At 37.0% G+C, this 23,113-nt stretch overlaps 1 protein-coding gene across 7 annotated transcripts in view; it reads right to left on the reverse strand.

The window, feature by feature from the left end:
* Positions 1-23,113, reverse strand: part of USP34 (ubiquitin specific peptidase 34) — a 120,508-nt gene that overhangs the window by 24,058 nt on the left and 73,337 nt on the right. For 6 of the 7 annotated variants that reach the window (XM_082048245.1, XM_082048248.1, XM_082048246.1 and 3 more), the window contains 20 exons: positions 22,487-22,687; positions 21,612-21,694; positions 20,354-20,394; positions 19,369-19,493; positions 18,184-18,336; positions 17,479-17,583; positions 16,694-16,749; positions 16,474-16,594; positions 15,542-15,725; positions 10,615-10,778; positions 9,552-9,617; positions 8,315-8,461; positions 8,170-8,226; positions 7,987-8,064; positions 7,183-7,277; positions 6,028-6,200; positions 5,340-5,493; positions 2,892-2,970; positions 1,390-1,443; positions 1,199-1,294 (listed from right to left, as the gene is read on the reverse strand). In XM_082048245.1, the coding sequence (XP_081904371.1) occupies positions 1,199-1,294; positions 1,390-1,443; positions 2,892-2,970; positions 5,340-5,493; positions 6,028-6,200; positions 7,183-7,277; positions 7,987-8,064; positions 8,170-8,226; positions 8,315-8,461; positions 9,552-9,617; positions 10,615-10,778; positions 15,542-15,725; positions 16,474-16,594; positions 16,694-16,749; positions 17,479-17,583; positions 18,184-18,336; positions 19,369-19,493; positions 20,354-20,394; positions 21,612-21,694; positions 22,487-22,687 (2,232 nt within the window). The remainder of the gene's footprint in view (positions 1-1,198; positions 1,295-1,389; positions 1,444-2,891; positions 2,971-5,339; positions 5,494-6,027; positions 6,201-7,182; positions 7,278-7,986; positions 8,065-8,169; positions 8,227-8,314; positions 8,462-9,551; positions 9,618-10,614; positions 10,779-15,541; positions 15,726-16,473; positions 16,595-16,693; positions 16,750-17,478; positions 17,584-18,183; positions 18,337-19,368; positions 19,494-20,353; positions 20,395-21,611; positions 21,695-22,486; positions 22,688-23,113) is intronic. The other variant, XM_082048244.1, reaches the window with a different exon arrangement.

Here is a 23,113-nt window from a genome sequence, read left to right on the forward strand (position 1 = left end):
AACCACAGTTTAAGACCATATTTTGATGTGTGTGATAATGTAGTAGCTTAAAAAACCAAAGAACTCTCTAAACACAGAGTTTCCCTAATTGTGATGTTAGACTTGCCAGCAGCTGAGCAAGGGATGTCTAAAGGTTGAAGTTCTGACCTAATGTGCTCTGCAAACTTTTGATAAACTCTTTAAGAGTGAGATTTGACTCTTTATCAGGAAAGGATTTCATGCCAGGTCCCCGTTCTCCTCTCCAAAATGATGTTTGTGACTAAATCCATTTGTAGCATTTTTCACATAAAAATGGTTTAAAGGTTTAAAACTCTTATTATTTTTAAGACAGAGAGGGATAAAAGGCATGGTCTGATTTGCTGGCTAGGGATGAAGGGTCTTTTTAAGCTAAGAACCTAACATGTGGCAGACGCTAAAGCGATACTTTGGTCAGAGAAGGGAAAACTGGCTTTTCAGGTGATCAAAAGGAGAATGTATTCCAAATCCCATACTGGGGATATCTTCTAGTGAAATACTCCGCTCCTGTGCGCTGCCTTTTCCAATTCCTCAGACCATACATGGCTTAAATAGTATCTTTATATAAATAGTCAGGTACCCAAAGAACAGCCCTCATCCCTGGGGAGATGTAGCTGCTACTGGTTTTTGTTTCCTCTACCCCATTTACTAACACCTGGGTTACTCCGTGACTATAGGGATCCTTTTCTGACCTATGGTCCCCATCATAGGCACAAATAGTCACAATCTTAATGTTGCTTTCACTTGGAATTTCACAACCCATTAGCAAAAATGCAAACAAACAGCTGGAACTATCCTCTTATTCTGTCCTCCCTCAAAGCAAGAAGCTGTTGAGGAACTGAAGGATGAAAAGGATGGTGGTTCATGAGAATATTTCCTATATAATATTGCAACTGTCCACAAACAGTGCCCTACCATTTTTTACAAATATGAAGCAGAATGGTTCAGATATCTGAATTAAAAACACAGGACAGAATGAGAAAACATCTGCAATTTACATACAGTGCAAATCTTAATTTACTTCCCATCAAAAAACATTCTTCTAAGGATGACAGCTAAATGAAAGGATTGTCATCTTATTGACTTAAAACTGATTTGCTTCCCTACGTTTATTCTGATTCCTGATTTGTTTAGGATTTTCTACAGTATCTTAAAATTGGCGTTAAAACAAATCAACTTGTACCTCCAGCAATTCTGATGAAACATCAAATTTGTAGTCTTTGCCATTTTCCTCCTCTGGTTCCATCCGTTTATAAAACAGCATGTAAGCACTGTGCGTCTTGAAGAAAAAAACATCTGTATAATTTTTGCTTTGAGAGATACGTCATGAAAGTAGAAAAAGAATCATATAACAAGTGTTTGGAAGAGAAATACCTTTTCAAAGGAGAAGTCCATAAATTTATCGGTAACAGAATCATAAGTTTTTGTCTGCCAAAAAGAAAGTGAAACCATTAATTACAGGCCTTTCTAATGGCCAGGTTATTGTCAGTTTAAGATAAATGCACAAGTAAACTATTCCATGACATTTGCAGTGAGGATGTTGACAACTTATTTCTTGCTCGAGTCGTCTTTCTTTTTGTCTTCTACAATGGCCTATTCTGATTTTTCCAAGTTGCTAATCAATATCGTGAACTATATCTCATGTAATTTCCTGTCTCATCCATCTCACTGACACCTTTTTACGCACCTAAAGATATTTTATCCATTTGGCAAACAAAAGAATATTTTGTTTTATTCCTGCATGTTCTCTTTATCAGACAAGAGGATTTTTCTTATTCACAGGACTGTTTTAGTAAGATGCTGTATTATCAATAATGTGTTTGATATAATTATTTATAATTATAAAAAAAATAAATTCAAGCATAAACTGAGAACACTGGAGTATTCAACAGTTATTTCTATTAATACTGTGCAAAAATGTTCAGGCTGATATCAAACTGAAAGCAAACAAACATCACCTTAAGGAATCTTATCTTCCTACAATATAAGGAACAAGCAAAACTATTTAAGCCTGCAGACCCATTAGCTTGAAAATCCCTTATTAACATCAGAGCTCCAAGTTTCCTGCTGAACAAGAGCACAGTTGGACACAGACCTGACAGGTTTTTAGTTCAGTTCTGTCACCAGTGACAAAGGATTTGACTGTCACAGGCTCACAGACCAGAATCTGGACATTTCCAACACAAGGCACAAAGATCAAAAACCCAGTTTTTCCAAAGCTTGAAGTAATTATTCCTTCAGTCAAAAGCCTACGCAAACAGCCTTCCAAGCGAAGGATTCCTAAATTAGCTGCATACTCACTTTTTTATAAGTAAATAAATAATAAGCTGATAAAAAGCAGATATAGTGAAGCAATATTTCTCCTTTGGAGGGAGACTTCACTAATTCATTTTGATTCATTAGTAATACCACCGTTATACTTCTGACACGTCTTGTAAAACCACATAAGAATATCTGGGTTCATATTCACATATTAAATAATATGATAGTTGGCACAGAAGAAATTAAGACCCTTCTCCTTTACCGTCTTAACTTCTGTTCTACATGAAGCGTAGAACAACGACTCTATTAATAAAAACTTGCATGACCAGCTTGCACAGTCTCACTTTGCCAAGTCTTTCATCCCCCAAAAGCAAGGGGAGAACCTTTGAAGACATCGATGGTGGAAGAACATCTACTACATGAAGATAAGAAAGTATCACCTGCACAACAAAGGTGTCCAAAGTTTAATAAAACCCAGCTAACACTTCTAACTGTTTCATATGCGTTCACAACAGGTGGCAGAGCAAAGGTGAACTCTCTGGAATCCTTCATTAAAGTCTTCAGGACAAATACGGTAATGGTTGAATGTGATAAAAATAAAAGTGATAACTTACAGTCATTTCTCCACCAAAACATTCTGAAGCAAGCTGGGCAGAATCAAACGGTTTTACTTCAGCATCATTGAAAAGATACCTGTAAAAGAGTCAGCTTTTGAAACAACTGCTCTTTGTCTCTAAGGGCAAATTAAGCATAACAAGCACTTAATATGATCCTTCAGATTTAAGTATTCCTATTAATTTCTAATGTCTTCTTTGAATCTCAGGTAACTAAGCACTGATCCCAGAAGGAACTTTCAGTAGGAGCAGGCAGCCAGTGTTTCAACAGTTCTTGCTTTTTCTTTGTATCAAGAGTCACATTATTTTCCTCACTTTTCCAGCCTGACTCTGGCACAGATCAGGTTTTAACACAGCCAAGAAGATTTGCCTTTTCTTTTTAAATCTCAGCAAAATGGAAATCCAAATTAAGAAGAGGAAAATTGTTCCACGTAACAGTAGAAGTGAAACTGGAAGGACGCAGAGAAGATGGTAGGTACACTGCTAAGGATCCCCTTTGGAGCAGGGGCTGAGAACTGTTGCAAAAATGATCCAGCTTGCTATTGCAGAGAACTGGAACAGAGGAAATCTGGTGTAAGAAGATCCTGTCATTTTTTTCATCTTTGAGATGAAGGAATTCTTTGTCTCTGTCTACTCTGCCGGAGGCTGTCCTGAGGAGCCCCGTACCGCTGAGGCCCCAGAGGAAGGCAGGACAATGGAGGAGTTTGCCTTGGTTGATGAGGACTGGGTTGGGGAGCAGTTAGGCAATCTGGACATCCCTAAATCCATGGGTCTGGATGGGATGCACCCGGGGGTGCTGAGGGAGCTGGCTCAGGTCATTGCTGGACCGCTCTCCGTCTTCTTTGCCAAGTCTTGGGAAATGGGAGAGGTGCCTGAAGACTGGAGGAAAGCAAATGTCACTCCAGTCTTCCAAAAGGGCAAGAAGGAGGACCCGGGTAACTATGGAGCGGTCAGCCTCACCTCCATCCCTGGGAAACTGATGGAACGACTTCTCCTTGGTGCCATCTCAAGGCATATCAGGGATAAGAGGGTCATTAGGGGCAGTCAACATGGCTTCACCAAGGGGAAGTCGTGCTTGACCAACCTCATTGACTTTTATGAGGACATAACAAGATGGATGGATGATGGCAGAGCGGTGGACATGTCTGCCTTGACTTGAGTAAAGCATTTGACAGAGTCTCCCACAGCATCCTCACAGCTAAACTGAGGGAGTGTGGTCTGGATGAGCGGGTAGTGAGGTGGACTGTGAACTGGCTGAAGGGAAGAAGCCAGAGAGTTGTGGTCAATGGGGCAGAGTCCAGTTGGAGGCCTGTATCTAGTGCAGTGCCTCAGAGGCAGTGCTGGGGCCTGTATTATTCAATATATTCATCAATGTTTGGATGAGGGAATAGAATGTACTATCAGCAAGTTTGCTGATGACACCAAGCTGGGAGGAGTGGCTGACACGCCAGAGGCTGTGCTGCCATCCAGAGACCTGGGCAGGCTGGAGAGTTGGGCAGGGAAAAACGTACTGAAATATAACAAGGGCAAGTGTAGAGTCTTGTATCTGGGTAGGAACAACCCCAGGTTCCAGTATAAGTTGGGGAATGACCTGTTAGAGAGCAGCGTAGGAAAAAGGGACCTGGGGGTCCTGGTGGACAGCAGGATGACCATGAGCCAGCACTGGGCCCTTGTGGGTTGTGGAGTCTCCTTCTCTGCAGACATTCCAACCCGCCTGTACACCTTCCTGTGTAACCTCATCTGGGTGTTCCTGCTCTGGCAGGCGGATTGGACTGGATGAGCTTTCAAGGTCCCTTCCAATCCCTAACATTGTGTGATTCCGTGAATAGCAAAATAAATGCTGTCAAATATGCCAGTATGTCACTGTAAATTACACCTACGAGAAGCTGGCTAATAGGGAAAGAAAACCAGCAAGATAAACTTAAAAATATAATGTGAATATAATTCCACGTATAAAAAGCACAATAAAAGCAGATTAAGATATCCTAGGTATTGTAACATCCATTTCTGCCATACGGGATGCAACCAGTTTCAAGTGAAGAAAAATTCCAATTGTTGCTTCACTGAAAATGGACAAAATGGAAAGGACTGAATTCCACAATCATGAATACAGCTGCACGCTCGTCAAAGGTAACCACCAGCTTTTATGAAGGACAATCTATTCAATCTTACTGTTCATCTCTACAGATAAAACGGTGTTATTGATCAACTAACATCGGGCTGGCACAGCATTCTGCTGCTGCCCATGGCCAAGGTGCTCCACAACTATTACAGCTGCAACAAACCTGAATGCTAATAAATGACATACTTATACCTACCAAATTCCGACATCCAATGCTTTTGAATGGAAACTACAGCACATATCTCCTATATAACTGCATCTGACAGTCAACAAATTTTAGTTCCTTAAACATAAGGAATTATAAAGTTTTGTTCTGTTTGACTCACCATTTGTTGTTTTTGTAAGCATGGGGATTGACTATATCTCTGATAAAACTGTAGTAATGGCCACCATCCGCTGTTCCTGTATGAACCGTCACTCCTATCAGATCGTATTCATAACTTTCAGTTTCCTTCAAATATTCACCATCTTCCTTAAACCCTGAAATTATTTATTAGAAGATTTAATCAGTTATTTCCCAATACCTGAACTTCAATACTACGCATTTCCCGTAGTTGCACTTTTTTGTTTCTTTTCTACGCTCCACAATGACGACAGGAAACAGTTACTGCCTTTTTTTGCAAAGTATCACTACTGAAAGGATCAGGACTAATAACTAAGTTATTCTGAGTTGGCAAACCATATTTATGATGGCCGTTCATCAGCCACTAGTACCCTGAAAAAGGCAAAATAGGCCAGTGACAAACTACAGGTAACTATTTGTAATTTCTCTCATACTTTAAAAAGGAATTTAAGGATAATTCCAACTGAACAGTACATGAAAACAGAAATAAATGGCTGGCTTTCCCATATCAAATAAAACATGTCAGTTTGGGAATATAGGCTGAATAAAAGTTCTGGTTGGTTTTATTTTCTTAAAAAGAAAATCACAAATTGTTTGGATATGTAGCGTATACAAAAGCGAAACACAAACAAAAGAGACAAAGCCTGTTGCATTCATTTTATGAGACATACCTTCTTTTCTGTCATTTTTGCCCATGAGGAAATCTTCAGTGTAAGGTGTCATATCCAAACGCAAAGGGAATGAAAAATGTGTATTGACTTTCTCCTTCATCATGGTTACCATATTAAATGTATATCTCATTGTGTTGAAGCTTAAGATACGAGGTAGTTTCTTAAAACATGCCCTGCAGGATTAGAAATAATAATGATTTTTAAAAGCTTAGTAGGTAGAATTGTATTTTCAAAGATCTTAAACACATTTATTTCAAACATAAAATTGGAAATCTGTTGTGAAGTCACAGGAACATAAAATTCAGTTATCATCATGGCCTGGAGCAGGGCAGTCTAACTGGCAGCAGAAAGGTCAAATTGAGCTTAGTGAACAATTCCATTTACTCTATCATTGTGCCTTGGAAGAAACATCAAATTTAGTTGTATGGCAGTTTTCTAAAATGGTATCGTAAAATGAGTCCTGAAGGAATTTAACAATGAAAATCCCCTCAATTAGATGGAGTTACTGTCTTGTAACTGACAAGTTTCAATGCAGAACATATATTAAAACTCATAAACTTCACGATCATGATTTTCAAGTAGGTTACTCTTTCACCCATGCCATTTAAACAGCTACAAAAACGACCACGAGGTTTTTCATTTCTAAAAAATAAATCTGTTAGTTGCAATATAAAGACAATATAAAGCTTTCTCTTTATTGGCAGACTTTTAAAAAATGGCAAATTTTTAAAACTATCCATTTGCATTACGAAATTTGGCTTATGTACGAAACCTGAACAATTATCCTGCATGATGAATAACAGGAGTACTGAACAACCTCTGAAAGAATTTAATCTTTTAAAAATGGAAGAACTAACTGATTTCATAACGCACCGATTTATACGAATTTCTTTCAGTGACACTAAAAAAAGGTCACCAACATTTTACCGTCTAGGTGATCTTTTGCTAAAATACCTTATATTCTTTGTTTTGGAAATGTGATTTCTTAGCTGCGTGCTCATTTGCACTGCGACCACATCCTCGTAAGCCCACACAGTAGCGAACTGAATGAAACCACATTCCTATTCCAACTAAATGATCGCTTTTATTCCAATAGTAAATTCAGTAATTTACCAAAACGAAACACTAGGAATGTGTATTTCTTCTTAATCATACCTTTTTTCAGCCCGCACTTTCTTTCCGCAATGAGAACACGTATACATGTTGTCACCTTCCAAGGTATCTTTAATAGTTACTTCATCAAGAGATTCCTACATATAATTAAAAATAATGCTTAGATTTATCTTAGATATTTAGATCTTATGGCCTGCTTTACAAACCCCTCTCTCTCAATCTTACAGGAGGTTTAATTAACATTTCCATAAGTTATGAAAGTAAAAAGTCACCAAAAAGTTTGCAAAAAGAGCGTGCACCCGAACTAAGAGAAGAATTGGACAGGATAACCAGTTCCTAACCCAAACACAAAATTAAGGAACCAATTCAGAATAATGGCGCTTGATATTCCAAGTTGTCCCAAAGAATTTAAGTGCTTTAAATTCAAATTCCAAGTGTGGGGATTAATAGTTGTTTAAAACACTCTACATACTAGAATTATCTTGATTTTAAATTAACTTAAAAAGCATTAGTATATGTACATATCAAATCTGTTGATATTTACAATTGTCTCATATAAAACGTGGCCATAGAACTTTTAAAACACAGAAGGGAAGAAGTGATTAGTGACTGTAACAGAGTCTTTAGTCAATTCCAAACGACACCAGCTGATAGCACATACCATTGAAAAGATCAAATAATTTAACCAAATTATCTAGTAAAATCAACCTAGAAATACAGCAAAGCTAGAGTACAGGCTCAGAAAGCATCAACGCATTCAGTAGCGTATGGCGCAGCCTCTAACACTTGACTGCACTCATTTAGAACTGTGATCAATGCTGCACATCTCAGCCTGGCATTACTTACATAAATATTCTTCATATCTGCCACCTGGCATCTTACTGTATAGAACTCTTCAGCAGTCTGACTTACATGCTCACAGTCCTAAATCACAGCGACGAAAGAGAAAAGCAATGAAATAACTGGTTTTGAGAACTTAAAAAGAATATAAAAATCTTTAAAAGATAAGGATAAGGAAAGAATACTCACCAAAGAAACAACATTGTTTGTGATTACACCTCCAAACAAACTTTTCACTGTATTTTTCTGTGAACGAATTAATAAATTCTGTCAAGAAAATTGGAGTAAATCCATAAGATTTCAAGCTCTTTGTTGCTGCCCCTTAATAACTCACCAGTTCTGGAGACATTTCTTCTATTTTTGTTATTAGGTCAGTGAAGAATTCAGTCATATCCTTCTGCTCTCCAGTGTTCAGTGGCTGTTTATCCATGGTATAGGTTTTACAGAAAGGCCTTGGATTGTATGCCTTACATTCACTTTCCTTTAGGTAAAAAAAAACACCAAGCAAAAGAAATCAACACAAAACCTTATATTTTGAACTTAAACTGATATATTGAAGATATATATACAAAGGACATACTGTTACATACACTATCTCCATATGCCTATTAGGCAGCAGTGCTTAAATGCTACTCATGAAAGGTAAAGCAGTTTATAAGTAACATTACCATTACTATGATATTCATTATTATAATATAATTAGTAAAATATTACTAAATAATACTTAATAAAATGAATCATTAAAAGAACTTGGCTGGAGACATGACACATCCAGTCTCTGTGTATCTAGTCAGGTACAAACGTAAGGAACATCAGCCTGTGTTGATGTATTTCTCCTAAATTAAATCTTGACAAGTACTCAATTCCCATTCAGACTTCTCGATGGCATAAAGCTGTTCTAGTTCTGAGCTGTGTTCAGAGACAAGGATTTGCAGTATCAAGCAATTCTTCAGAATCCATCCCCCATTCCACTGCCCTGCACACTGGGAATGCAGAACTGATTTCCAGAAGAAGGAACTTTGTTCTTATGAACGATATGCACACTGTTTTCTTTCAAGGATATTTGGCAAGACAGTGCTTCCTGTAAATATTACCTTTTTAAAATAAAGTATTTCTTTGAGGCCTCAATTTTGTTTGGTTCTGGAATTTCAGAATTTTTAATTACTTTTTAATCCTTTATTTCAACAGATTAACCTTTCAAATATTACAGTAATGAAAATGCAATGAAAATAATATATTTTATTGTCAGGGAAACTGGGGCAAATTCAGTGAACAATCACTAAAGTTTAAGAGCTGGTGCTTGCTCATTAGAGTTGGTGTCCAATATGAAACCCTATGTTAGATTAGGATTTACACTGATTTACGCTGTCTCGTCATGAAAACTATTATGCCAGCGTTGGCTTAACTGATTGGCTGAATAATGGCTTTCAGGTGGGTAAAAACTATTCCAGTTAAGACACTAATTTAAAAACATAGGCACAATGGACTTAAGCTACCAAGAATTTAGATATGGAATAATAATTACAAGAAAAAAATAGGATACTTAATAAAATATCCTCTTTTGCACCTACCATTAAGTACGTAAACATTTTCTGGAGTTCTAGTAGAGTGGTCTTGTGTTTCATATCTTCTGAATACTAAAAGAAATTAATAAAAGATGACTTTATCTTTTTGCTTATAACTTTCCAAAAACAGCCCTTAAAAAGATAAAGTGATATTTTTAAATAAAAACCCACTTTATTATCAACAATTAAGAAAAATGATTGTGTAAAATACAGTACACCATCTAACATACATACACTACCTACTCATTTTTTTTGCTTGTCAACATTAATCCGAAGCCAAAAAGTAAATCTATTTACTAAAAATTTACTGCAGGTAGGAGATTTTGGGAAAGTATTACAGGAGACTGTAGTAATTTTGGGGTAATTTATTTCACTTCATAGATGTTGCAGTAGCTCTGATCAACCCTCTCTGTAATGCATTTCATATGCAGACCAGTAACTTCCCTCTTTTATTTTACTTTTTTATTTATAAAAGGCTATTTCTAGATAAAGTGACAACTACCAGGAACCTAATGATAACTAAAAATGATGAAGTCACTGCCCATTAGGGTGTTTCAGACATTATATATGCCCTGGTGATGTCAAGGACCAAAATGAAGCTTCCTCTTTTACAATAAATAGCTAGAAGCAACATTATAATATTTCTGGAAGTTAATAAATATTTAATAATCTACAGGACTTGCTGTATTTCTAGTAGCATGAGATACATGCTTTTATATAAAAATTCAAGTAGAATGACATTTATTGTCACAAAATGACAAATTATGAGTTAAGAAAACATACAATCCACATCAAAGCAAACCTGAATAAATATAGCTGATAGCAACAGAAAGATGAGCTTGAAAACATTTTATTACAATGCCACCTTAAGAACCTACTGCGTTACAAATAAGTGTTTTTTTAAAAATCTCTTAACTTCAGACATCAGCATAAGAATCCAACCCAATAAAAAGCAAACTAAAGCCCTGAAGAAATTATCAATAAATAAGTCCTAAAAGTATGGCTATAATTTATCAGCATTTGCACTTTTACCCAAATCCACAGAAGGAACAGAAGACCCCAAGCCCACCTTTGCAGTAAAAATCGCCTGTCTGGCCTCTGGTATCATGTACAGCTGCTGAATAGTGGATGCCAAGTAACACGTTGCTCCAAGATTAGTTAAACCCACAAATCTACATTCAGCGCGAACATCATCATGTGGCCAATAATCCCACTTGTAAGGTGCATGGGAGGCTGGAAAAAATAAGAGAGAATTCAAAGTACAATTTACAAAGACATAAATACAATTAAAAGTTTTATACTTACATTAATAAAACACATTGTGTTTATGCATTCTACATTTAGAGGTAGGAGCCAGACTGTATCTGATCTTTAAGAAAATGCACGATAGGTACCTCAGGAAAATCACTTCATAACATTCATGCCAAACATAATTTCTTGCACTTGTTCTAGCGGTACTATTACACGTAGTAACGGTTTTCTAGCCTCTACCTTTAAAGTGAAGTTGGGTAAAACCATTTATTCATCATCAAGAGCACCTATACATTCTAAACATAGGCTGGCATGCATTTTCAATGCATAAGAAAGGGTATTTTTATAATACGACCCAACCACGGTTCTCTCACAACACCTGCATTGCCTAAACCACTGAGAACATACTTAAAACTGATAAAACACAGCACTTACAAGCTCCCAAATGTACACCAGTCATTCCCCCAGCACAAAAATGACTCCTAATTTCTCCTACCCATTGCTACGCAGTCCTATGTCAGACTGAAACACACAGACTCAAGCTGGGGAGCCTTCCCTTCACATAAACCCCACAGATCTGGCATCAGAAATAACCAGACATAAAGCAAGATCCTTCTTCTCAGAATTGTTTCTGAATAGCATCTACTATAACAGATGCCAGGCTAGCAAAAGATCTTTGGAAGTTCAAGAGATGGATGGATTCTTATCAGAGGTAAGACACTAAAATGCAGTGAAATAAAGTAGTTGGCTATACAGAAACTTGAATAAACTCAGGAATATTTTTTATAGGGAGAGAAAGAATGTTTTTTATTGCACTTCAAAGCCATATATACCAAAGAAATCTGCAGGGGTAAGGGAGAAGTGAATTGCCAAGGCAATCAGATTGAAAAGCCATTTTATTTTCCTGTAAGTTTTGTGCTCCTCTATCTTTCACACCAGATGTAGCAATCTATTTCTTACTCAACATGGCACTAGACAAGACGAGCAAGTCTGACAGACTCTTCTTAATAAGCGTTATCCTGGTATGGCTGCCAAGAAACGGGAAGAATGGGAAAGTTCTCCTCGTGTGCCAGTCAAGAAGATGGTAACCGGATTAGACAACCCATTTGTAAGTGATCTGTACTGATTCTAGACAGTGACAGGCTTCTCTTTCCAGCATCCCATGCGGGAGAATGGAATGGAGAATTAATCAGTTGAGCTGCAAAGGCAACCAGATGACACAAGCACTAAATTACAGAGGAACTAATCCAGTGTCCAAAGAAATTCACTGCACCCTATGTTCCTTGGTACGCGAGAAGTTTGACACAAAAACCTGTAAGGCACCGAGCTTTGTTATTCATCCCCCAGGACACCTTTCTCCAAAAAGGTGCAGTGTCCTACAAATAATTCAGCACCTCTGTTGAGGTATATGTTCAGATATATAGGAAAAAAAAAGGCAAAAATGTAGTCTGGATTGGAAAACCTACGTGGTCTCAAGATTTAGATTTTAAATCCTTAATTATTTTGTCAAAGATTAAAGGCTCATTAAGTATTCTTCTCAATTCATACTACCAGCTATAAATTCAGGAAACTATTTGGCATCCTCTGAACAGATCCTCACATTTTCAGAGACCGGACCCACAAGATGTTCGGTTGCACAACAAATAATTGTTGTAATCTTCAGTTTGGCATTGGCATCAAAACAACTCTGAGCCCTGCAGCTTCAAGTAGGGAAGGAAAGAGCTTTAATTCTCCTGTTTCAGCAAATCTCCATAGCGTGACCTGACGTTACCTGGTTACACTGGGCTGATCGGCCAGTTGAAACAAAGCTCTCCTCCATATTTAACCTCCTAAACAGAGTAATTAGTACAACAGAATAATAGAAAATGCCCTCCCTTAACTGAAATCCTTAAATTGCAACATCTTCATTCACCCCTTCTGATGTAAGGACGCAGCATCTATCACTCTGCTTACAGCTCGTCAAGTTGTAATTATAAAGAAATCAGATGACTTCTTTATACTTCATGACAGGAGTTGGGAGTATCTTCCTCCTACTTCAACCTGACAAAGGGCTTTCAGAAATTTGACAAGGAATTTCTCAGGAAGATCCTGTTTTCTCCACCCTGGGATTTTTAAGACACTGTCCTCGTTAGCAGAATAAAAGCTTTCCTTCTTCCATATGGATCTGAACTAGAAAGGTAAATTCAAACCTCATTTATGTCTACCTTCCTTCTTCCTCACTGTCATTACAGAAATCAGCCTTTTCTCAGGAAGAGATAAGGAAACTTGTAACCAAACTTGCAATATTCACATTCTATTTTAAGCAAAATAAAACTCAATTTTCTCCGCATCAAATGACCGTGCATTTCTCTATATTCCACCTTCTGATCATGCTTCTGTTCCAAACGTAACATCAGATGCTATCTTAAACTTCCTGGACAGCAAAGCAGGTGGTCTTGTTTCCCTCCTTTGAACCGAATATCTTTATTAGTCTCGGTCTTTAAAGAAAGCAAAACTTCAAACCACTGCAAGAAATTTTCTGAACAATCCCCTCTTCAGTAAGATCAGAGTCTGCATTAATTCTTAGCCCTCCCTGTTGAGAAAAGTCAGCTGACAGCAGCTGCTCAGCGCTTCATTTCCTACGGTATCAATCGCTGAAAATGCAGGAAGGCAGCCCTGTGTCTGCAATTCAAACCACTGCATCCGTGAAGCAGAAAAAAACCCACGCAAGTCATTCTCCCATCCATCGGTGAAGGGAGCTACGGCTCTGGAAACTTGAAAGAAAAATGCTGCTGAAGATAAAACTTTACTACAACTACTTGACTTAATTTACACGAGTCTGAAGAACAGTACATGGTTGCACATTTCAATCTGACTGATAGACCAGAGTCTCAGTAACATCATTTTTAATTAGCACTTTTTTTTTGTCCCATTATCCTTTAATAAGATGTTTTCAGTTTGAAAATGTTACTTTATTTTGCTGCATTAAATTAAAGCCATTTCTTAATGGTGTCCTGGCTTCGATTAGTCAGGAGGATGAGAAAAAAATGAGGTGAGACTAGAGGACAAGAACGGTACCAGTGGGCAGGATCAAAAATTGCTCCAATGTCCCACAAAGCTAAAATGTTAAAACCAAAGACAGGATGCAAACTGATGATATTTTCCTTAATGTTTCTCTTAAGGAGACCAGAGAGACAGGTCTAAGACTCAGATTTCTAAAGACTAATAAAATTATAGAGATGAGCAAAGTGGAAAAATCCGGTTTTAAGCAGCTTTGGATCATATCAATGGAATAACAAGACTTTAAACAACTGAGATATCAGAAGTCCTGTATCAGTTGCTCATCAGGAAGAGATAATGGCACCCTGCCAGTTGTAATAAAATTAACATTAATGAAAATGAGATATACTGAATATGGAGCAAGAGCACAGAGCAGATGGCTCTGGAGAACTGGGGAAGGAACAAACAATCTAGAGAAGAGTATTCGGAAGAAAGTAACGACTGTGGTAAATGTTGCAGAGAACTTCAGCATTTAGGAATTACTGGGATTTGGAGTGAGAAAAATACTAACTGTAGAAAATGAACAATTGCACCTGGAGAGATACAGACAACCTCAGCAGTAGAAGATGTGCTTAGAACAAACAGAAATATCTCATATTCTCATAAAATGTATTCTTCATAATATTCTCCCTGAACATAGGGGACTTCAGAGGTTTTTTAGAAGGCCCCAGGCATATGAGCATAGAGCACAAAACATTATTACAATCAGATTTCTCTTTTGCTTCCTGAATTGTACGGCGCTAAATCAATTCCATGTATTACAATAAATTACAGATCCTCAGGTTACAGGAATTTAAACTGGGCATGTGAAAGGAAATCTATCAAGCTAAAAATGCATAATGAGAATTTGCAAATCAAAGATAAAATATTAACTAGCTTCAAATTTTGGTAATTTACACATTATATGTAGGAACTGTTTTTCCAAAACAGAGGAAGCATGAAAGCCAAGAGGCATAACGGAATTGTATTAGCACTGTATGCAGGCACCTGGTAGAGGCTGAAGTCAAATACAAAGATATTAGAGACTCTGAAAACATGACAGTGCTGTTAATAGCCAATACATCTACAGTACCCCAGTGTGGTTCCTATACTTTGATTAATGTATAAACATACCACACTTCTTCATGTGAAAGGGAAAACAGAAATTAATATCCAGCACAAGCCAACAAAACATGGAAATCCACTCTAACAATGTTATCTATGTGTCAGTGTCATTTAGTAGGACCGCATACTTTAAATAACCCGTATTTAAGATCAGATGATCTGAAAATTATGCATAGGATTAAATCCACTCATCAAAAGATGCCTGTATCTGCTCTGTGACACTGCCACAAGTGATGGTGGATAAGAAGCAGAGCTACAAAGCTGAATTTTTAAGAGCAGTGTTAGTGGTAACAACATCTTACTTGCCTTTGGAAACTGGGACTATTCCGTTTGAATCTAAAAATATTCTGTGTCATCACTGAATTTCCCTGTTTCTACTTATGCACTCTTAAGAGATCATTGTGTTTAGTGTGTCATTAAATGCAGACACTTGAGAGAGTCATTAAACGCAGGTGTATTTCAGGAGGAAATGGAAATTCTGTGATTTCTGTACTGAGCTTTATAAATACGGAAATTCAAAACAAACCCCAAATGAACAGCAAATGCAATGGACTCGTTTTCCACAAAATACTCCAAAGCTATAGATGAATAAAGGTTCTTACACTGCATATGCTGTGCCATGACCCAGTTGTGGAGCAGCCTGTAGTTTTCCACAGACCCCTTTACCATTTCTACCAACAAGTCATAAGCAGCAGCTCTCGAAGAATGGGATTTGCACTTTGGCTGTTGTCTGTCTTTCAAACTTGGCAGCAAGAACAAGAGATTGAAGATGTCTCTCAGAAACTCCTGTAAAACAGTTCAATCAGCACATTCTTAAAAGACAACAGTCATTCATTAACTATCTCCCAGAAACTCCTATACTTTCTAGACCTCTATCATTTACAGAACTTTCTGACTTTTTCTAAATTCTGAATTAATTCTATTTCAACAACTTACTTTATACTACATAAAGTCCAATGTCAACATATTAAAGCCTAAAGAGAAACATGTTCACTGAAAAAGAATGCCAAACTATGCTTGATTCATGACCGATAATTTAATTTGAGGAGTTTGTTGTGGATACTGCTCTGTTGACTTTCCTCCACTCTTCAAATCAAACATATAAGGATATACTACATACATGCAACGTACTTCAGGATTCTGTGGAGTATTGCTCCTCTCTACTTAAGCTTCCCTTTAGTCTTCTTCTTACCCTTTTCATATGGCCAAGCTACAGAAATCTGATCTTTGCACAGCTCTTCTGTTTTAATTTCTACATCACCCTCCACACTGTACTCTGTGAACCAAATTCTTGCTACAATTTATTCTGCAAGCTCTCCATACCTAAAATACACTTCTTCCAGGATAATTACATAGTAGTAATGTTTTACAACACTGTCAGCAATGTAACCTTACGTCAGGTGGCACACATTGTGGACACCATTAGGACTACTGGACAGTAAAATGGTGGAAAAAAGGTGAAATGAGGAAAGTAGAGTAACAAGAGATGACACAATTTTGATCTCTTTGAGGTCTTTCAGTGTCCTTTTCTTACCTGGCCTTCACGAGAAAATTTAAAGGGTGGTTTGTGCTTAATAACGCTTGTTGCAAGACGAAGTAGTCCCGTAAGTCCATCATCTTCTATATTACCATCTTGATGGTCAAGGATTTCTCTGCTATATATACAAATATATACAAAAGAAATGTTAGAACTCCGTCCCACTAACAATAAATCTAATGCAACTTAACAAGTGAAATTAATTAGCAAACCTCACCTCCGAATGCAGTCAGCAAGATGTCTTGCCAGTGCATCTAAATCAAGCAGTGTCGTCTGATTAAGAATAAAGAAAATGGAATATAAATGGAAAATGATTATGTTCCTTGTGAATCACAATTTATAAGCCTAGCCTGAAACTCTGGTTACGCTTTTGGATGAAATTTTATTACTGCACACAGAAAAATAGGGACAATTAAAACTCAACTTTCAAACATGCTTGAAGCAATATTTTAATACATTTTTATAAATGAGATGAAACTGTTTTTTAAAATTAATGCTGTACCGTTCAAATGAAGTAGATTTCTGTAGGGCCACCAGCCAGTATAAGCAGTTGCAGAGTTTGCCCACAAGGTAACTTTAACCCTTCAGAGATGTTTCAAAAGTTGTGAATAAATTCTCTAACCTGTGCTAAGTGGCTGTTAACTGAAATATTCTCCCCTTTTAGCTTTAGTCAAATACTTGATTACGTCCTCCTTAGACCGCATTGAAATTATTAACAGTGAATCTCTCAGCTACAGCATTCCTGATGTCTGTGACCTTCATCTAAGTTCACCTTCTTTGTGTATCATACCCATTCCCTATTCTTGACTCGAGAGGTTTAGTATCTGAAGCTAATAAATACATTTCGGAGAGTAGGAAAAGCTGGGAGATAGGAAAGATCCAAGAGCTGTTCACAGCAGCTCACAATCTCTTAAATAAACATGTCTCATCCGGAAGTAAAAACGGTCCAAAAACCCAAATGTAAAAAAGCCAACGTGCCTATGAATGCAAAGCAAAACAAACCTGACTTGCATCTTTGACATGTATGTTATCAATCAGTTTGCACAGCAGCCAAAAATATTCCTTACAGCCTGGTCGCAGCACTGTTTCTTCTTCATAATCCTCTATCTGTGAAAAGAAATTGCTTTTGTTCTGAAGTACATCAGACAACATAACTGTGTCTTAAAAAAACGTATTAAACACAGTAACTGTTACAAAGATATTACTTTGTTCAAGCCCCTATTTAAGATAAGCCAATGTATTTTACAATGCTAACAGTGCATGTTCTATTTTTCTTCTGAAATACTTATTAATTTTCTTGCAATATGGTCAGGGTGACATTAAAAAAACTTCAGAATAGTATTGACTCCATCCTACCCACTGCAAATTGCAAGAAATGTTCACTAGAAGAAACATGAGAAACTTCGGCTGAATTCAATGCTAGTTAGCACAACTCTAAACTCTTCTGAAAATGAGTCAAATAATGCAAAATTTTCTGTAGATTCTTTTAATTTAACTTTTTCTTTTTAATATCAACAGAGCTGAAAATGAAAGCAGACTTAGACGGAAAGTGCCGCTCTCACCTGAAATCAAAACCTGCTCAGGGTCACAAGAATAACTGTCTGACAGACCCAAAATCCAGGTGCCCACTTCACTGCCATACAAGTCCTTCCAAGTGCTCATTCAGACATAATGATCATATGTCCTATCAATTCCTTAAATTCTTACCCGGATTGGTTTCAGAGCTTGAGCATCAGGGAGAAATTTTAATAACGTTGATGCAGCCAGCAGCAGAAAGGATCGATTAATTGAGTCTCCCCCGTCCAGACCAGAGAGAGATAACTTGTATAGACCATTGCAAGACTCGTGGCGAACGGCAGTCTGCATGAAAAATAAAACAATTAATTATTACATGCATGATTCAGAAGATTTTTTTTCTTTTGATGACTTTTCTTTCATATGTACATAATTAAGTTCCTCTGAAAATACCTATCAGGTTATCAAGATAAAATATGTCTTTCTAAAAACACACACTACAAATAACGTACATTTACTTACAGAAAAATGCAAATGACACTGTTCAAACATAAAAGCTGATCTGTCTGTGCCATTTGTCTCTGAAGTTACGTATTTTCTACAGTAAAAATTACAGCCAGTTACTAAAATAGAAAATATCTCGTCTGGGCAAACTAGGGAAATCTATGTGATCCTGGAACCTACACTTACTCATTCCTAACTATAGGGTTATTTGTTTTAATTTCACTAGAAGACGTATCTTCTTCTTTCTTTTATTGTTTTCTTAACAAAAATATCCACAGACTCTCTCTAATCCAGTTTGCACTCTTTTTTTCCAGGGTTCTAAAAGGAGTCAGCAGGTAAGCTTTTTCTATGGTTGAGTAATAAAGCAACAAACTATCACTAATAAATATGAAAAGTTGTATTATGGGCATTTTTATGCAATTTTCAAGTTTTTAGTACATCAGAAAAAATCACTTAAAGACAAAGTTTCAGTAATGAGGAACAATTTTATATCCGCTCTCATTCACCTCATCTTATGACAAAAAGTAGAGCTGAAAGAATAATGTAATGGGTGACAGTATATTTAGACTAATCCACATTAGAGGGCATCATCCAGAAAGTTCAAACAAATTACAATGAAAAAATTACCTTCAAAAAAAGAAGAAAGATGAGAGTTTATAAACTGGTTTGCAATCAACCACCAATGAGCCATCTTGCATCATATTTTAACTATAAATTATTATTTCTTAAACGGGATTGTAAGTAACTGAGTCAGATCCTGCCTACTTTTAGCAGGAAACAACATGTCTTGAATTTAATCGCAGCTTGAAACCAAAGTTAATCTTGTTGCATATTATGCAGTAATTAGCGATGCAATAATCTCCTTTAATGTACCTCTGGAATAAGCAGGGTGAGTTTCTTTAGCCAGTCTTGCAAATGGTCACTGTCCGCCAGGCTGGATTTGGCCAGGGAACAGCAGTGAGCCCAACTCACCAGGAGCCACATGGAGTAGTGAGTGACTGAAAGGAAAGGAAGAGAGAGTCAATCACGCTGTAACTAACAACTTTTTAGGTTGAGAGTTGCATAGTTCTGGCACATGACATTTATTTCAGTCATACTATGTGCAAGACTAAATCCTTACTGGCATGTAAGATATTCCTGAAACTCTGAATGTTATCCATATGTTGCTAAATACTGACCACCGTACTACTGAGGACAATTAAATTAGATTACTCTAAGTATTACCAATCTGGGGCACAATCCTTTCCTGCATCTCTGCTTTGCTAATGGGTGGCATCATGTCTTCACATGAACATTTCCCTGGAGTAACTAGTGTATCTGTTCCTTTCTTCTTAACAGCTAAAAGTAACCAGGTGATACACAGTATTTACTCAGAATTCAAGTTCACAGACATTAACGTCTGCAGGGGAGAACAAAGTGCACACCTGTGCTGTACTTTTGACCATTTGATACAGACTTAATCTCACACAGGTCACTGAGACCAAGAGGGATAGATGGGGGAGCTCCACGAAATTCTGGGCTCAGAATTATTTCTGTAAACCAGAATAAAGTTGACTATTGGTGCCTCTATTATGGCGTTATATATGCTGGTTTTTGGAGGTTAAGAATAAAGGTGTTTTGCCTACCAAAACCAGCTCCTCTGGAGATGAAGACATGGCTACAGTCCAAAATTTCAAGTCATATAAAACAATTCCCAGAGAACAAAGCTTCTCCGTGTATTCTCACCTAGATTATAACAGCCCTAGCACTACCAAGGGAAACAATTTTATCGCATTCTAATGCTGGAATCAAACAAATACGTAGTTTGGTATCTTCCATATGTTTTCATTACTATTAGTTCATAACATACAGCACTAACCTTCATGTCTTGATCTGTGATCAGACTGAGCTTTCAACACCCTGAACAGGAAGAAGATAAAGCCACTTGAACTTCATCACAGAATGTAACAGATTATCACTTACAAATACACACAAGTAACAACACAGTTACTCTTAAGTAGCCACTAAGAAAACTAACATTTTAATCTTAAAAGGTGTTATTTCTTGCAGTATTCAAAATTAGCAACAGTAATAGAAATATTAAAATCCTCAAGCATCCCCTTAAAGCTTTTCTGACTACAAGACAAAAAGTCAAGCAAAAATACCCACAACCCCTTTAGTTTACCCAAAAAAGAGAAGCTGTGAAACAGAACTAAGAACTGGCCTGTACAGCAGAAAGCTGCAATTCTTCATGGAGAACTGCGCTTTGAACAAACATTTGCCAATTTTAGACACATTCTAAATGTTCGCATTTCTTTACTTACATTTTTATAAATTACAAGGAAAGGTTAAGAAAGCAAACCCACACTGTATATATTGAAAATCATTCCTGCAACTCGGCTAGAGGTTAAAATTAGGCACACTTGTAGACTTGACTGGAAATGCTCTGAGTGTCCCTAACAATCTTTCAAAAATATGGCAAAACACACTTGGAACTTGGTAAAACTTGACCTGGAATCAGGGAATTTTACAACACGAAATGCAGTAAACCCCCTGACATCCCCACCACCAGTCCTGTTCCATCAGGACAAAGTCTTACATAGAATTGCTTTTCTCAGGACAAAAGGCAAAAAGGACAAGAATCTCTAGCAGCCCATTTCTGAAGGTAAAATTTTGCCTTTGGTACCTGCACACTCACTAAAACAAGGGTAATTTCAGCAGTAATAAGGTAATAGCTGGGAAAAACAAGTCAAAACTGTCAGATGACTAAGCAGCTCAAAAGCAAATTTACTTTAATTTCTCCTTTACACGGCCTTGAAACTGAGAAGACTAATTGCTACAAACAGAACAAAGAAATAGTTTTGGCATGAGAATTTCTGAGCACACACACATCTCTTTTGTTACTCCGTGTTTTATACCCTGACCATTGAGAATTTTTGCCACTCTCCTCTTTCTCACTCATCTCTAAGTGGGGGAGAGGTGACTAAGAAAAGCAAGTCTAGTGACCATAGACTTAAATTTCTGATCTGGGTGTTAATGGGGAGTACAAGTAGAAAGAGCTATTTACTTTATTTAAAGCAGCGATGAAAATGTGCACACTCGATTAGCTTTATTACAAAAATAAAAAGATATTGTACCTAGGTGCCAAGTTGTCATATGTATAAGCAACTGACATAAGTCGCTGAATCAAACTGGTTCCCTGGACAAGTACAAGAAACACCTTTAAAAATTGAAGTCAAAAGAAAAAAAAACACAGTTAATATAACAACAAGCTTTTTGATCTGTTTTTAAATTATACACTGTGTGAATCTAAAACAAACCCACCTGTGTAGAGGAAGAGCAAAAGACAAATCACGGCATCTCCATAGTTAAACTTATATTGTTTTTATTAAAGCAGCTCTAAAAGCCTGTGTTTCATTGACTAAGTCTAGATGCTAAAATTTCATCTTATTTCTCTAAGAAAGACAATTTAACTGAATAGAAAAATCAACCATTTATGCAATCCTTTTGGTAAAGACATTATTTTTTTAAAAGCATAGACTATTCACTGCCTTTTAAAAATCTCAGGCCTGAAGAGAACAAGGTTGAGGATGAGGCTGGATATGTAAGTTTTGCCTATCTCTGATACATTCACTTAAATTATCCATTTTTGAAGAACATGACAGGCTACATAGAATTTTCAAATCAAAGTCCGAAGAAAGTATTTAAAAATATTTAGATAGCAAATCCCCTTCAATAACAAAATTCATCATCGACAACGAAAAATTCAAAACCAGTTACAGAAACTGGTAGCAGCATTCACACACAGGCAATGTTAAAACATTTAATACATTTGATAATTTCCTTATATCATAGTAGCTTTGGCAATTTAGGCATCTGTTTTACCCAATACTTCTAGAAGAGTTGAAGTTCTTCCGTGTATAACAATGACAAATGGGAAGTTTGGCTCCAGCTCACATTTCAGAGTCATTATTCCAAAGCTCACAAAACGCACACACGGTTGATATCCTACCTCTGTTAAACGAGGTATGTGGAGGCCCTTGGCGTGGTCGCTCGTGGTTTTCCTCGATTTGCCCGGCCACGTTCTTTTCCTGTGACTCTCGGCCACGCCAGACCAGGCAAAGACATCGTGGTACGCTAAATCCAGATCCGAAGGATCCACTGCAAACTGGCAGATCAGCTTCAGCAAGCAAGCCAGACAGTCGAGCTGCCACTGTGAAGAAGAAAAGGAAATGTTCCTTTTTCAGGGGTTTATTTAACAAATAATTCCACACTTGATACAGAATTTGACATGAAAAGCTTAAGTAAAGTGTAAAGGTTAAACAGCTAGAATCCTAACTGGCAAAACCTCACCACAAGAGGCAATAAAGGGGAAGATTATTTAACAAAAACAGACTTAATAAATGTATACTTGCCTTCTTTTTAGCATTTCAGTAACTGTCATCAGTTTTATACGTATATATCTATGCTTGTTCATTGACTTCTTTTTATGCACATATGACTCAGAGCTTGAAGATATTTCAATATTTTTTAAGCAAATTGAAAATAAAAGACAAAAATTAACTCTAATTTTAAAAGTTTTCATTATGATAAGAATTTAGCTCAAACTAGTAACAGAATGATCATGAAAAAGACATAC

Source organism: Streptopelia decaocto, assembly GCF_964273445.1.
Source record: "Streptopelia decaocto genome assembly, chromosome: 3".
Classification (NCBI taxonomy): Eukaryota; Metazoa; Chordata; class Aves; order Columbiformes; family Columbidae; genus Streptopelia; species Streptopelia decaocto.